This window comes from Mugil cephalus, chromosome 4, assembly GCF_022458985.1.
Source record: "Mugil cephalus isolate CIBA_MC_2020 chromosome 4, CIBA_Mcephalus_1.1, whole genome shotgun sequence".
Classification (NCBI taxonomy): domain Eukaryota; kingdom Metazoa; phylum Chordata; class Actinopteri; order Mugiliformes; family Mugilidae; genus Mugil; species Mugil cephalus.
The window spans coordinates 3611364-3627569 of record NC_061773.1 but is presented as its reverse complement, the minus strand read 5'-3'; the positions used below and the strand labels follow the sequence as shown (position 1 = coordinate 3627569).

The 16206-nt window shown below is 41.4% G+C and overlaps 1 protein-coding gene across 4 annotated transcripts in view; it reads left to right on the top strand.

The window, feature by feature from the left end:
• Positions 1–16206, top strand: part of col7a1 (collagen, type VII, alpha 1) — a 62408-nt gene that overhangs the window by 8117 nt on the left and 38085 nt on the right. For all 4 annotated transcript variants that reach the window (XM_047583504.1, XM_047583505.1, XM_047583501.1 and 1 more), the window contains exons 8-36: positions 23–152; positions 237–356; positions 1280–1435; positions 1631–1750; positions 1842–1991; positions 5428–5544; positions 7183–7329; positions 9302–9427; positions 9792–9938; positions 10220–10342; positions 10442–10708; positions 10793–10936; positions 11067–11192; positions 11363–11509; positions 11674–11811; positions 11898–12047; positions 12141–12277; positions 12408–12534; positions 12636–12779; positions 13797–13966; positions 14222–14263; positions 14461–14487; positions 14579–14623; positions 14726–14845; positions 14926–14997; positions 15085–15120; positions 15210–15263; positions 15379–15444; positions 15634–15747. In XM_047583504.1, the coding sequence (XP_047439460.1) occupies positions 23–152; positions 237–356; positions 1280–1435; positions 1631–1750; positions 1842–1991; positions 5428–5544; positions 7183–7329; positions 9302–9427; positions 9792–9938; positions 10220–10342; positions 10442–10708; positions 10793–10936; positions 11067–11192; positions 11363–11509; positions 11674–11811; positions 11898–12047; positions 12141–12277; positions 12408–12534; positions 12636–12779; positions 13797–13966; positions 14222–14263; positions 14461–14487; positions 14579–14623; positions 14726–14845; positions 14926–14997; positions 15085–15120; positions 15210–15263; positions 15379–15444; positions 15634–15747 (3462 nt within the window). The remainder of the gene's footprint in view (positions 1–22; positions 153–236; positions 357–1279; positions 1436–1630; positions 1751–1841; positions 1992–5427; positions 5545–7182; positions 7330–9301; positions 9428–9791; positions 9939–10219; positions 10343–10441; positions 10709–10792; positions 10937–11066; positions 11193–11362; positions 11510–11673; positions 11812–11897; positions 12048–12140; positions 12278–12407; positions 12535–12635; positions 12780–13796; positions 13967–14221; positions 14264–14460; positions 14488–14578; positions 14624–14725; positions 14846–14925; positions 14998–15084; positions 15121–15209; positions 15264–15378; positions 15445–15633; positions 15748–16206) is intronic.

Here is a 16206-nt window from a genome sequence, read left to right as displayed (position 1 = left end):
TGACCTTCATCTCTCCCTGCAGGAAACTCTCTCTGCCAGTCAGAGGACGTTTACCGCACGAGAGCTGAGGTCAGGAACAGATTACCTTGTGACCGTCATCGCCCAGTACCCCAACAGTGTGGGAGATTCTGTTTCTGCCAAGCAACGAACCAGTGAGTAAAATAAAAGAGGTATGATAATCTGCCATAACCCTGACCTCTGTGCAACCTCATGCATGTCTTATATTCCTCTGATAGGATCATTGCCAGGTGTCTCCAGTCTACGCTTGATTCAGACGGGCTTCTTTTCTCTCTCTGTGGGGTGGGACAAGCCTACATCTCCCATCCAGGGCTACAGAATCACCTATGGACCTCGAGGTCAGGCGCACACTGATCTTTCTGTCTACCTCTCAGCTGATCTGTGCATTTGAGTTTTTGTAATCTTTAGCAATCTGAATAAACTCTGTTGCCCTTCTATGTTGGGACAAAACTAATCTTGGCAGAACAAAGCATTATGCTTGAGAAGAAGCTACACTTGTCAGTAACTGGTTGGTAGCAAGTTGGAACCATGTCAAGAATGTGTAGCAGTCTGAGTGAACAATAATATGAACACAAGCTTCACTTTAACACTTGACTTTCCTCAGGCACTGGCTGTCGGTGAATGGGTTTTATTGCCTAACCATTACTTAAAATATCAACTACATTTTATCATCGCCAGTTGTGAAATTAGGGAGACCGAAAAAAAACTTTATTTGTGTCACAGATTGGCAGTAATTTAGTTCTTACATTTCTACAGACAGGGTGTGTCAAAAGGCCTCGTCTTTATGCCATGATTCAGGAGAGACAAGTGGGCCCCTGAGGGCTGATATAGACAGTTTCTCCCACCGAGCATGTGGCAGTCTCAGGTCTTTGCTGGGAGAGTCTCACGCAGAGATATTCCTCTGATGTTTTAGGCTGCCACGTGTATAAGAGTGATTAAATGACGATGCAGTGTATATCCCGTAATGAGGGGTGGGATGTTTCGACCTGTTCCTGAAGGCAGATTCCTACTCTACATACGGGAACATGTACACAGACACAAGCTGAATACACCTCATTGCATTTCAAGACAGTTTATAAAGCTGTGGACATACAGTATGCTCACATATTCATGCACATGCCATGACATGAACCTAATGAAAGGTAAGACAAATCCTGTACTTCATTAGCTGAGTTGGTCTAATGAAGTATGGTGCAGTATAGTTTGTGATACATTTTTGACTGGCCTTCCTTCCTGCGCCTTCTGTTATTTGGAAGAGCAGGTCAGCCAGCGGCTCAGCTGTCGGAGCAGTCACTATCTGCAGACTCTACATCTGCCACCTTGGACTCACTTCAGCCTGACACGGAGTACGTCATCAGCCTCTACACCTTATTCCCCCGAAACTCAGCATCCCCATCTGTCCTCAATGCTCGCACATGTAAGTCCATACTGTGGCCCATTGTCAATACTTTTGACACTGTTATATGATCTGAAAAAGTCTGCAGTGGTAGCACAAAACTGATCGATGCACGAAACAGTGCATGTACTGAATAGTGTTACCGTGGTGGAATGACTTTCTGTATAATTATCTAAATTCTGCACGTGTCTCTGTTCATGTTTTTGCTTGTGTCAGTGCGCCTTGAGGCAGTGCAGCAGTTGACAGTGGAGACGGAGTCAGAGGGCAGTGTTCGTGTAAGATGGAGAGGTGTCAGTGGTGCACGTGCCTACCGCCTGGTCTGGGGACCTTTTACAGGTCAGGACAAAGGACATGGCAATCACCATCTTTCATTGCTGGTGCTCTGTATTTTAACGTATCATTATGTGTTATCTCTCTGCGCACTAAGGTCGTGATGTGGAGACTGTGGAGGTTCCTGTCGACAGTGAGTTCTACACTTTGTCCAGGCTGAAACCTGACACCGAGTACATTGTCACTATCATCCCGCTGTATGAGGGCAACACAGAGGGCCCTGGAGCAACAGCCAGATTCAAAATAGGTATGTGGCTTTTCTCCAGTTCATGCTTACTACACTGAACATCTGTCTCTCTCCTTACTGTGAGAGATAATTTTCCTCTGTAGTCAATCTACCTCCCCACAAAAAGTCAGTTATTTGGGGCAATGCAATGAATGAAATTAAATATAAAGTACTTGTGTCTCCTTGTTTCGCAAATTAGCATATATACTGACAGAATACTCTTGGAAAGGCAAGGGGAATAAAAAAAAAAAAAGAGGCAAACAGCATGGAAATCTTCATTTTCCATGCTGTTTGCCTCTCTTCTTCTAAAGGCTCTACATATGTTACTGTTTAGGTCTGTTTGGGGAACATTTCTGGAACACCTACACACTTATTGTACACCCATATACACACGCACACACCATCTGCCTCCCATGAGTAATGCCCATATGGTGTCACTTGAGTTGGACCACTGGCATTTGACTGAAGGTTGAGTCACTGCAGGGCCACCATACTAAGCGGAGAGCTAGCTGTAATGAAGGACTGAAAGAATTTGTTTGGCCCAGATCAAAGACGTGACGTGTATACAGTGCTCTGCATACTACACACCATGAGAATATAAGCTTTGGTTGAGCTCATTTCTTCTTTGTTTGTTCCGTTGAAAACTAACAGAGTGAACAGCCTTTAGCTGCATGTGTCTCGTATGTGATTCATACGTTTGTTCCTTTTCAGTCTCAGTTTTTCCCAAATTCCCAACAACTTTAGTACTCATGAATGACAATCAAATGCTGTATAGTCTGATTCTTAGTCTGTAAGGGTCTCCCACTAAACAGCCACTGCTCTGTTCTGACATTCTTGTCTGACACATGGTGTTTTTTCTTTCCTTTTCTTATTTAAGAAATTATGTCATTTATTACTTTTCCTAACAACTCTTGGCAAGAAGCATGTGCAGGTTGTGTATGTGTATGTAAAATCACTGCAACTGTCTGCAATGTTGGTTTAAAAGTGATTAAAACAGTACCAAGAAATGTCAAGGTGAAGTATTCATGAGCTTAACCCCCAAATCTTTCTGCTTTGAACATGATGGATAGTGACACACGGTCACGGTGGCTGCCGCGCTTCTCAGTGTTATTTTCCTGAAGGTCTTGGAATTATCTGCCTGTAGCACGAGACATTACACCGTTACAAGTCACATGTGTCATCTTTGCAAACAAACACAAATACAGTGCCTAATTAAACAAATTATGTTTATGGAAGTGCATGAGGCGTGGACAAAAGAGCTTTCTGTAGAGTTGTTAGGAAAAGGTTATAAACCATCTCTAAAGAGTTTGGAACCCACAGATTAGATCAGACAGATTGTGAACAAATGGAGGAGATTTAAGATGACGGTTGCTTTCCGCAGGAGTGGTCAACCAATAAAGATCACTCCAAAAGCAAGATGCATAACAGTCTTGAGAGGCCTCAAAGGAACCCAGGGGAACTTCTAAGCAACTAAAGGCCTCTCTCACATTGGTTGACGTTAATATTCATGTTTCCATGAGGTGAACACTGATCAACCATGGTGTGCATGGCAGAGTGGCAAACACAGAGTGGCAAACACAAAATCACTGCACTTGTCCCTCTGCAGTTTGCAAAGTTCATTTAGACAAGCCAGAAGACTAATGGAAATATGTTTTGTGGACAGATGAGACCAGGTATACCAAGTAATCAAGTGGTTCTACAAAAGAATGGTCAAAGAAGGAACAAACATTTTGCAGTGGCCAAGTCAAAGATCTTATTTCTCTCATTCAGTTTTTGTTAAACATCAACACACCAAAAAATGTTGCAACTCAGCCAATTACAATTTAAAATAAACCCATCACTATCCACCCCTCCACCTTTCAACAAACCAAGTACCATTCCATATTCTTAGAGGCAGAATTGAGGAGATCGTATAGAAGATGAGATAAAGGATGCACTGTTCACTGCAAAAGATCAGACCCACCAAACGCCAGACGTCATTTCAACGTTGGCTACATCTGGTTGGCCCGTCATAGTCTTGATTTAGTCCAGAAATAGTTGTTGAAAATTGGGTTGTGTCTTTTTGAAGACGCCTTTTCGACGACATGAAAATGACGGCTTTTCACCTTTCACTTTTGAACCACATTTAGACGTTGTTTAGACGCACATGAGTGACGTCTTTTCAATGTCCTGTTAGTGTAATGAGGGGGTCTCCATCATTGGGCTATAATCTTTTTGACTGCAGTTCAGTTAGGCCAGTCAAGCAGATTTTACATTTATTTATTTATTTTTAGTAACAGACAACTGGGAGTCATCATTTAAAAGATCACCTTCTCCCATAATTCAGCAACTCCTGAGAGAATTTTTATTGATGCTGTATCATGCATCTTATTTCAAAAGAAATGTTCTGTAAGAAACTGAAACAAGAAGTTCATGTAAGGAAACTCACCAACATCGCAGAACAGAAACTGTTCTGTACTGCGGAATGAGCTAAAATCCTCCCAGCTGCTGTAAACGACTGATCTTACTGTTTTCGCTGCACAAGGTGTTCACAGCAGACACTGACAAACAAGGCTTCACAAAAATTCAGAACCCACAGACAAGTACAGATTATTAATTTTTCTTGAATAAATGAAGGAAAAGTATAATATTTGTGTTCTATTTGTTTAATTTGGTTTTCTCCATGTACTTTTAGGACTTGTGTGAAAGTCTGTGATTTTCAGAAATTTAGAAAATTCTGAGGAGTGCAAATACTTTGGAGGGGCACTGTATGTTGCTGTTCCCCTGCAACTAGGATGATTATAAGGATCGGAACGGAATTTATAGTCTCATTAGTAGTAAACATAGTAGGCAGAATACACTTGTATTGTATGTCCAATCATCAGATGATGTCCTGCACATAATTGATGATAAATGTTTTAATTGTCTTTCTCATACTTTTCCAGCATTTCTTTCTTTTTTTTTTCCAAACTTATTGGCTATAGTGGCCACATTTCTTTGGTTATGTTGTTAAATTATTTTACCTATTGTGTGAAAACTTACACAACAACTGGTTGGTGCCCTTTACTACCCCATTTTTAAGCACCGGTGTATGTAGCTACACCTGCCCCATTTTTTTTCCTGCTTTTTTTTCTACTCCTACAAGTTATTGGGCAACTGTTTTTCATTTAGAGTAAAACCAACATGCGGCCACAGCAGTGTTTAGTTTTGCAGTCAATGACGGTCAGATCTAGTAGTTTTTATGTTGATGTAATATTGTGACGAGCCTAGTAGAAGTGCTTTGTAAGTGCATTTACTCATCACTCATCATTGAAATCAGTCTAGGATGGAATGTTTTTCTCCTACTGGCGACAGAATGAGGAATTGTAGCAACTAAGTAATGTTCTAAAACATTTTTTGTTGAAAGATTGATGGGAGAGAGCTTTACTTATGACATATTACACGATTACCTATCTATTACATAATGTGTTTCCCTCAGAGAGCCAGGAGCAGCAGGTCCTCAGAGCGACTATCACCGGCCCCTCCTCCATCCGCCTCACCTGGAGAATCATTCGGTCCTCCCAGGGATATCGTCTGGAGTGGAGAGAGACAGAAGGTCAGATTTTCATGCGGCATACTTGTACCAAAGTATATAAATGCATATATGGTGATATACCAATATCAAGTGTTCAGGTCAATATGATTTGAAACTTTAATTGCTCATAAAGATTGTGGTTTTCACCGTATTGCCTGAAGATCTCATGATATCCTCCACGCTAGGCATTTTAACATATAAAAGTGTTGATGCTCACTTTCATTGAAATTGGAGTGGTGTAGCAAAAATAGTTACACCTTTAGTGTTCCCTGTGAAAAATGACCGCAATAAGAAATAAATAGGTAAAAATATGTTCATACATCAAATGGAAAACAACTCTACACACACTCACCCATAATGACTGTTGATGTTGACTGCATTTGTTCCCTGTTTTAAATTTGTTTGTTGACAGCAAATGTCAACAATAACACCTGCCACCGGCAGAAGTTCTCTGATAACTCTACAGTGGTAGGGTGTGTTAGAGATGGACAGGAGGTGGAGTATAGGACACTGATAGGAGACTTTGTGGAGTGGTCCCGGGCAAACCACCTACTCCTGAATGTGGACAAGACCAAGGAGCTGGTCATTGACTTCAGGAGGAAGAGGACACCAGTGGAGCCCATCAGCATCCAGACTGGAGGGACAACAGTGATGCTGTATACAAGAAGGGCCTGAGTAGACTCTACTTTCTCAGGAAGCTCAGGTCTTTCAGTGTGTGCAGTGAATCACTATAATCTTTCTACCACTCTGTTGTTGCGAGTGCCCTGTTCTTTGCTGTGGTTTGTTGGGGGGGTAGTACCAGCAAAAAAGGTATGAGTAGGATCAACAAATTGATCAAAAAGGCTGGACATGTTAAGGAGTTGGAGTCATTTGTCTCAGTGAGGGACAGGAGGACATTGGATAAACTGCTCTCCATTATGGACAGTCCATCCCATCCACTAAACCAAACATTAGAGGATCAGAGGAGCTCATTCACCAGCAGAATGATTCATAGTGAACGCTATAGAACTTCTCTTACACCAAACTTCAGCTTTACAACAACTCGTCTTTCTTTAACAGATAAAGAGATCAATGATATTCATGTGAATAATGTATATTCTTCCATCTCTATTTATTGTACATTTGCTTACACTATCTTTTATTTTATTTTAATAGATTCTATTAAATTTTTTATTTATTTTATTTATTTGGTCTTATTTCATTTTATTGCTTTTTTATCTTTCTTTTTTCTTGTAGTTCTTTAGAGTGTTGTGTATGTGCAACTAAGCTACTGTGACCAAGCAGTTTCCTTTGCAGATTAATAGATCAATAGGTCTAAATCTAAATCTCTTTTATTGCACTTACTCATGTTCATGTTCACTGGTTTGAGACATTGTTGCACAGCATGAAAAGGTCTTCAACAGAAGTTGAAAAGTGATAAATATTTTTTGTGGTAATATAAAAGCAATTAAAACAGACGGAAATAAGGGCTAAGCAACGAACACTGGAGGAGGGTTAAAAAGTACTCTATCTTTAAGGCCACAGGGGCAACTTTTTGTGAAGATAGACAGTTGTAATTCAAGAAATTGTAATACAAGAAATAGGAAACACATACTGCATTGAAACCATGTTGAAGTAAATATATAAACCCAGTGATTGTGACGTTATTCTACCCACCAGGAGGACCTGTCCAGAGCCAGTCCTTTCCTAGCAGCACCAACAGCTATGAGCTCGTAGGCCTTCGACCCAACACAGAATATGTCATCACCCTGTACACCCTGTTCGAAGGCCGTGAGGAGGCTACACCAGTCACCACCACATCCAGAGGTCAGCCAGGACTTTTGCCAACATTTGAATCATACACTTGGTTTTCAGACACCCTTCAAATATTACACAATAATATTAGCATGAAATATTTGTGGAAAAATCTTTTATTGTGTTTCAAAGAATGTGACTGTATTATACAAACACAAACAAATAATTTATTTATTTCTTTTGTTTATTGTTTACAAAAACAACAAACAAAACTTAATTCTTGACAGTTTCAAAATGTCAGTTCCCAACATTGTCGGTACCAAAGTCAACAAATAACAGAGAATGTGTTCAAAACTGAACACAAAACAAATAAATCATCATACCATCAAATTAATATTTAGTACTCTTGCCATTAGCCATTAGTACAGTACTGTACACCTCTAATCCTGGCTGGCATGTTCCACACAAGCCTTTCACACCGTTGAGAGGTAATCTTGTCCCATTCTTCTGGAATTACTACTTTTAATTCTTCCAAGTTCTTTGGTTTGTGCTTTGAAACCTTTGAGACCTTTTGATAATCCACCACAGATTTTCCATGGGGCTCATGTCCAGGGATTGATCTGACCACTCAAAGACCCATGTTCTACTTGTTCTGGATGTGTGCCAGGTGGCATTATCTTGTTGAAACATCCAGTTTGGACCTCGATGGAACAATGCATGTGCAGATGGGAGCATGTGGGTTTGGAGAATGGCACAATATTTTCAGAGTTCAATGTGTCATCACAGACAGTGAGATGACCACCAGCAGAACTCAAACCCAAACCATAGTAATAATAACGATGCATTGTTTTTTTTGTTTGTTTTTTTATGCTCGAAGGGCTTACAGTTGAATGCATTATTCATTTACTCACATCCTGGTGGTGGTAAACTACCTTAGTAGTCCCAACTGCGCTGGGGCGGAGTGACATTACCAATTTGCACCAACAGCCTCTCTGGCCACCAAATATCACTCACTCACAAGCATACACCAGGGAGCATATGCCGCAGACTAGGGAATAGGGTGGAATTGAACCGCCTTTCGGTTATTGGACGACCATGATACTGCCTTCACCATTTTTGACAGTAGCTACTATAAATGCTGGAGATCATGCTTGGCCTGGCCTTCTCTACCCTTACATTAGCAGGAGGAAGATAAAGCTGGAAACTGGACTCATGTGACCACAGAATCCTCTTCCAATTCCTGACTGTCCAGTTCTTGTGTGCTTAAGCCCAACAACTGTCTCTATTGATATGGGGCTTCTTGACAGCCTTGTAGGACCTTAAGCCATGATCTAAAAGTCAATCACGTACAGTGCGGTTTGAACACTGGACACCAGTTTGGTTTGACCACTTCTGTTGGAGCTCCTGTGATGTCATTTTGTGGTTTTCCCTGCACATGCGGATCAGGATGTGGTCATTTCTTGCTGGAGAAACCCCTGAACGCCCAGATCTTGGTTTGTCTTTCAAGCTGTTGGTTCACCGTGATGTATTTCTGCAGTACATCCAACTGCTGAAGGACTGCATCTCCACTTCCTGGTGATCTGGCAGCAGCTGTATCCTTCCTGGCTGAGAATCTGTATCTTCAGCCGTGTTTCCTGCATTAGGTTCCTTATTTTAACCATTTTTGTCTCTGAAGAACTTTAAAATGTACTGGCCCAGCAACACAAAAATGTGTCTGTTACTAAAAAGTACATCTTTTATTAGTGGTTCACTGGAACCAAAATTACCCAATACTCAGAATTCCTTAGGTATTTATATGAAACCAATCAATTTTAAATTTTTAATGGCGGTTTAGGATTTGTTTAGTATTTGTCTGTGATTGTACTAAAAGAAATTTCACCTGAAGACCTCAGAGTGATTCTTAATGAAATATTTCACAAATGCACAGGGTGTCCAAAAAACTTTTTTTCACCATTGTGTGTTTAAAACCTTTGTCATGCTTTTATAATTTTTTTCTTCTTTTTTTTTTTTCTTTTTTTTAATGAGTGACTGCTTGATGTTGCAGAGGAGCAGCCAGTGGGAAGTGTGACTGACCTGCGAGTGGTGGAGTATCTGGGCAGTATTGTGAGACTTGGCTGGACGGGCGTAGCTGGAGCCACTCAGTACCGAATCATAATCTTGAGCACAGAAGGTACACTGATTTTATTCACTATTATGCCCCGTGTATTCAAAGGTCAAGGTCCACACTCTTGTGGAGGGAGTATTGTTAAGGTTCTTATTGTGAAGCAAATTGCATTTGGATGGAAAGATTAATTGAACAGAAATTAATAGTAAAAAATCACTGTCACCATTTTAACTTAATTCAACATGCCATATGTTAATTATAACAAAATGAAACACAAAGGTATAATACAATGCAATTATGATGTTTTATACTGAAAGGGTCAAAGGCTAATTTCACTTTCCCGTTAAAATGTTCTCCATAAATACTTCTGTTAGACTGACTATCCTTCACTACCCTGGTGGACATTTCTGCATCTTTCATGTCATACCAGGGGCAACAGAGGAAATTCAAATTGTCCCTGGAAACCAGACCACCCTTGACCTCAGAGACTTAACAGTGGGAGTGTCGTATGTTGTCAGTGTCACAGCTCTGGTCGGAGAAAATGAAGGTGGCCCAGTTACTGTGACCATCACACCAGGTGAGTTGAGCAGGGACATGCTATGTCGCTGTGATCTGTGCTTGAAAACTGTCTGTAACCTCTCATTTGTCAGGGATTTGTGTTGTCTGCCGATCTCTTAATGAATGTAACATTACCAAACACATAGGTCTAAATATTTGGTGTTTTTGAAAGCTCATAACTTGATTTCCTTTTCTCCATGCCTTTTGTTACCTCAGACTCAGTAATATTTTTGCAGCCTTACAAGTACCCAGTCAATGAATTTATATCACATTAGGAATTTTATATTCTCTTCATTGTAGAGCAAGGTCCAGGACGAGTGACCAATCTCAGAGTAACAAATACAAACAGTCGAAGGGTGCGAATTGCCTGGACAGGTGTTACAGGTGCAACAGGGTACAGGGTTACTTGGAGACAAGGCAGTGGTAAGTGTATCTTATGTAAGCCTTTAAAAAACACCAGCAAGCTCTTCTCTTTTTTTGACCCACACTCTTTTTGTCTGTATTGTACCTTGTGGCTTGTAGGTCCGGAGCAATACAATACTCTGGGAGCAGAGGCCACATCCTACACCATAGAAGGCCTGCAACCAGACGAGGCACTGGTAATCGGTGTCGCATCTGTTGTCGAACAACGCATTGGAGAGGTGGTCACCCTGTCTACCCGAACTAATCCTAACGGTGGAGCGCTGTCTGGACTTCGCGTCATTGATGCCACGTCACAGAGAATACGCATTGCATGGTTGCCTTCCGCCAGGGCAACTGGTTATAAGATCACCTGGCGTGGTGATGATGGTACAGAATTGTGTTACTTGACATTCACAGATTCGTCCAGATACATGGTAACAGGGGAATGTAATGATGTTGCTCTTGGTGCAGGAGTCGCTACAACTCGTAATGTGGCTGCGGACGTCTCTTCCTATACCATTGATGGACTACAGTCAGACGTGACCTACAGTGTCATAGTGTCTGCATTATATGGCTCCCGAGAAGGAAGCACTTCCACTCTGAACATCAGAACAGGTATATCTCATTGTTTACACATTATTTCTGTTTTTGTTAAAATGTAGTAACTTTGAAGAAACTTGATTACTATTTTTTTATTTTTGAGAAACGTGTGATGCTTAACGTTTCCTTGTTGTGACTGAATCAGACCAGACTGTGGTCGGGACTGTGACATCACTGCAAGTCCAGGAGACCCGTGGAGAGGTGGTTCGAGTTAGTTGGGTTGGTGTGCAGGGAGCAACTGCTTATCGTGTGTCTTGGAGAAGAACAGACGGTGGGTTTTTTTGTGGTTTTGTGGTGAAATTCTCTCACATATTTTCATTGAATTCACCACAGGCTATTTTGAAACCCTTTTTCTGAGAATGGGGTTTACGTCTGTGGTGGATGTCCTTAATGGCAGCCACTCCATCTTCCACTGCTTACTGTTACTGTGTTCTGTTGTAGGTGGAGAAGAGAGGAGTCAGGTGGTGAGTGGAGATGTGACGGCAGTGGATTTAGATCAGCTGGACCCTGGAGTTCAGTATGAAGTGCAGGTCATGGCTTTAGTTCAAAACAGAGAGGGAAATCCTGTGTCTGTCAGAGTCACCACACGTGAGTCCTGTCTGCCTGTATTCTGTCATTATTTTAGTAACACTAAAAACCATTTCAAATACATTTCATAGTGCTGCATTTACTTTGCGTGCTTTTTTAATGTCTAGACAGATACAATAACCTGTATTTTGACATCCACAAAATGTCTTTATCCTTGAACACAGCTCGTGATTATACCCCAACTCCACCATTAACTACCACAACTTTACGAGTAGCAGAAGTTACCCAGAATTCTGTGCGGTTAGGCTGGACTCCTCTACCAGGTGCCACAGGGTATATAGTTCGCTGGAAAGACCAGACAGGTAAGGCATGTTTTTTTTCTTTTTTTTCATGCATGTGCCTGCTTTGTTGAAGTGACCCCATCATTTTAACTGTCCACATTTCTCAGATACTGGTCAAGGCTTGTCTGTTACGCTGCCTGCCTCGTCCAGCTCTTACCAGGTGACTGGGCTGCGTTTGGGACGTCGGTACCGATTCACAGTGCAGCCCGTCTTTCAAAGTAGACTAGGAACGGAGAGCTATGTAGATGAACGCCCTGGTAATATGCGCAACACATGCTCTTTGATACGTTTTCCATGCCTAAAAGCACCTCAAAACTTTACTTCACCCTTGCAAATGTGTCTGTTTACAGTGTGTTTGGGTGGACGCCTGGACGTGGTGTTTCTGGTGCCTGCGTCTACTGATCGGATCAGCTTTGCAAGACCTCTACGCGAACTCCTTGCAAGTGTAGCAGGTTCACTCACCACTATTGGACCCCGGGACTCTCAGGTACTTCGCAAAAGTACAATTCAATTCATAATATGAAAAAGCTTAAAGCTGATAGCTCTCAGTTTATCTCAGTCTGCAGGCTTGTTCACTTTGTAAGCTCCCTGCTGTATTATTTTATTTTTTTTTTTAGGTAGGAGTTGTAATATATGGTTATCGACCCAAAATATGGTTCCTGCTCAGTCGCCATAGCAGACACGACACACTTCTCCAAGACATTGAATCCACGCCTTTTGATGAAAGCCCAGGGAATAACATTGGTCTGTATTTTTTTTTTTGTGTTGTTCTTGGTGAGCGTTATCTCTGTGGCTGCTCGGTCTTGTGTGTTGACACTTGTTTTGTTTCCTGTGTTCCTCTGCAGGTGAGGCTGTGACGTTCACCAGACAGTATCTTCTTAGCCCATCAGCTGGACGGAGGCCGAGGGTCCCTGGTGCTGTTGTCATCATTGCTGATAGAAGATCAGCTGACAACCTGACTCTCGCTGCCAACACTCTAAAGACTCCAGGTATGCTGGTCAAACACAACAAATACTCACAATGATCATCTATGGAGGGTTGGCATTATATATATATAGGATATAACTACCTACTAAAGCTCTATTCACAAGGGGTTAGTAATAAATACATGGGGATGGCATATGATTTGAAATCACAACCCTAATCCTTGTTGCATGTAGCGCATTTACACGGGATAAGTAAATTCAGTGTTTTACTCAAATTTACTGACATTATCCCAGATATGATGCCAAGGGTGATACGCAACCACACTTTAGAACAACTTACAGTTTTAGTTGCTTTGCAGATTGCTGATTTAATAAACAACATGATGAAATCAGAATGTTTTGGGGAAGAAACCATAAACTGCCTGGTACTAAGTAAATCAGCTCCACCTTTACCAAATTATATGCATGAGGAAATAAAATCCAATACATCAAAATGTTGTCCCACGCAAGTCCTTCACCTCATAACCCTTTGAAATTTCACCGTTCTGATTCTGGTTTTGAGCTTCCCTTTTCAGTGCATAGACACCCAAACTGCTTTCCAAACTTTCATTCGTAATTGCCAACACAGCCTTCATAATTCAGAACAGGGGGAAAAAAAGCCACAAAGGAAACAAGTCGCATGCAAATCAAAGAGGTTTCCATTGGCATGGGACGTTGTCATAGGAGGAGAAATATGGTCAAATTTAGCCGTGTAATGTTTCATTTACAAATTACTGGCCTGGCCAGTTCCTAAGGGAATAAGCTCACAACTGATCACTTTGCAATTTTTACAAATTACTACAGGTCCCCAGGTAATACTGATTGCATGTTAACAGGCTATTAGCAGAATTAAGTTGATTTATTTTCAAGATAACAGTAACTTGTGTGCAATGACAATTAAGTTCTTAATGGCGCGGGATGGATTACATATGTTAAATGCCTAAAACCTTTGAATAGTCCAATACCGCACGTACTTCACTCACAAATACAAAAATCTACCCGTTCAGTGACACAAAATTGGGTGCGTGTTTGCAACTGTAGGACTGACTGTGCTAGCAGTGGGCATAGACCAGGCAAACAGTGATGATCTGCGTCGGGCTGTGACTGATGGCAGCTTGCAAAACATACTGTATACCCGCAATGTGGCACAGTTGGACACGCTACACACTGACCTGGCAGACATGCTCTGTGGTATTGCCAGAATACCTGAGGTGAGATGAAAAATCTGATTTTTTTGAATATTTTCTTATATGATTTATTATGACATAAAAAAATTATGACATAATAAAGGTCTAAACACATTTTCCCATATTGACTTTATTGTGAAATGTAATTCTCAGTTCAGTTATTTGATGAACAAATCTAAATATTTGCATAATATTTGTGTCTTGTGTCTTTTTGATGGTAATTCAGTTTCATTAAAAAAATAAAGACCTTATGATCTCGGTTTCTCTCTTTCTGTGTAGGTTACTCCAGGTCCAGAGCAGTGCAACGTTCAGTGCCCTCAGGTGAGTGACACTGTACTTTCATGCTGGCTCTAACAACCTTTTATCAGCAGTTCAGTTTATTGGACAGACTCATCTCCAGCGTGATGAACAGTGTTGATTCTACGACTGCCAGAAGCAAGCTTTTCCTTCCTCTTTTTTTTTTCCCCTGTCATTTTTAAATTATCGTGTTTTTTCTTTTTTTTTATTTGGTTGTTTAGGGTGAGAAAGGAGAGCGTGGAGAGAAGGTACATTTTTTTCCACCCCTCTTTGTGTAATTTGTCTTCCTCAGCCGTTGATGTGCTGTCTTCATTTATTTATTTATGATCTGATCCACAGGGTGAGAGAGGTAGAGATGGTGTGGATGGGCGTAAGGGAGAGTCTGTAAGTCATTCACTGCGTCTTTACACCGATTTACTTTAGATTTCAAATTAACATTTGAATTACGTAATGATAATGTGTCCACCTTATGTGTATGTGACGTAGGGCCGTGATGGTTTGCCAGGGAGGGAAGGCCCCAGAGGTCCTGAAGGACGGCCCGGTCCACCAGGCCGGACCGTCCCTGTTGATCCGTCAGTGGGAACTAAAGGAGAAAAAGGGGAGAGAGTAAGAGGAGCTGAGTTTATTCCAACATGGCACAACTTACTGAAAATATCAGTGTACCATTCAGTTTGTTGTCTCTTTAGGGTTTCCCTGGTATTGATGGCAATCCAGGGTTGCCAGGGCGACCAGGTGCCCCTGGAAATGCAGGCATCCCAGTAAGTAGAGGGACCACAACCCACAGGCACACTGAACAGCTATTGTGGTTTTGGTGAACAAATAACTGTTGTCTCTGTATCTTGCAGGGATCACAGGGTGTACCTGGTGTCAGAGGAAGCACAGTGAGTAACCTTTTTCCTTCTCACATGCAGAGGTGCTTGGTGGATTGCCTGAGTCCTAAGTTTGTTATTTGTTTTATCTGCGGTTCTAGGGTGATCCAGGAGGACCAGGGCCTTCAGGGCCAAAGGGGGACAGAGGTGAAAAGGTGAGCTTTTGTTTGCTTTTTTTTTTTTACTCATCTTGAAAGTGTTTATTCAGAAATGTCTGACAGTTTGAGACAGACAAAACGGGCAAAATAATATTTGTCATTTTTTTTTTAGGGTGAACCAGGTTCTGGAGGGGTTCTTCCAGGGAGGAAAGGAGAACCAGGCATCCCAGGAATACCGGTAAGAAACCACACCACCCTATCAAGGTACATATAATCTGAATATGATACCAACAGGCCTATTAAGGATTCCCATGACCACACACAAACCTTCCACGTCCTATGTGCAGTTGTGCAGCTGAGAGATTTGATGTAGTTGTCAAAATATTTCGTGTATAAAGTAATGAATCATCGGCCTTAATTTCTTTAGGGGAGTCCAGGTCGACCAGGCAGCGACGGACCCAAAGGTGAACCTGGAGTTCCAGGGTCACGAGGTCAGGATGGTCGCCCAGGTATACCAGGAACACCAGGACTTTCCATCAAGGTTTGCCTCCTCTGCTTCATAAAAGAGAAGATCTCTGTAAATGAAATATATTCACCACATCCATGACAACAAATTTACGTTTTTCACACCCACACTGGGCAAGCTGCTTAAAAACCAGCTAACCTCATATATGAGCTTGCATCTTCTCCTAGTTCAGGTCAAGAATCAAAACTGAAAATCAAAATGCAGATGAAGGTAGAGCTGTTTTTTTTGCATTTTGGTCCTGCTAACAAGCACTGGCATCTTAACTACTGTTTGTCTTACTGAGCTGCATAGAGGCAATGATTAGTTTGCAGATTATTGATGTTTTTGTGTCTTTATAAGAAAACAAACTGTTATAGTCAGACTCACACACATGGTGGCAGCGTTGAGCTGCCTGCATATTACTCAAGTAGAACCTGAACTTGGACCAGCACATTTAGGAGGATTATTATTTTTACTGATGCACAGTATAGTGTT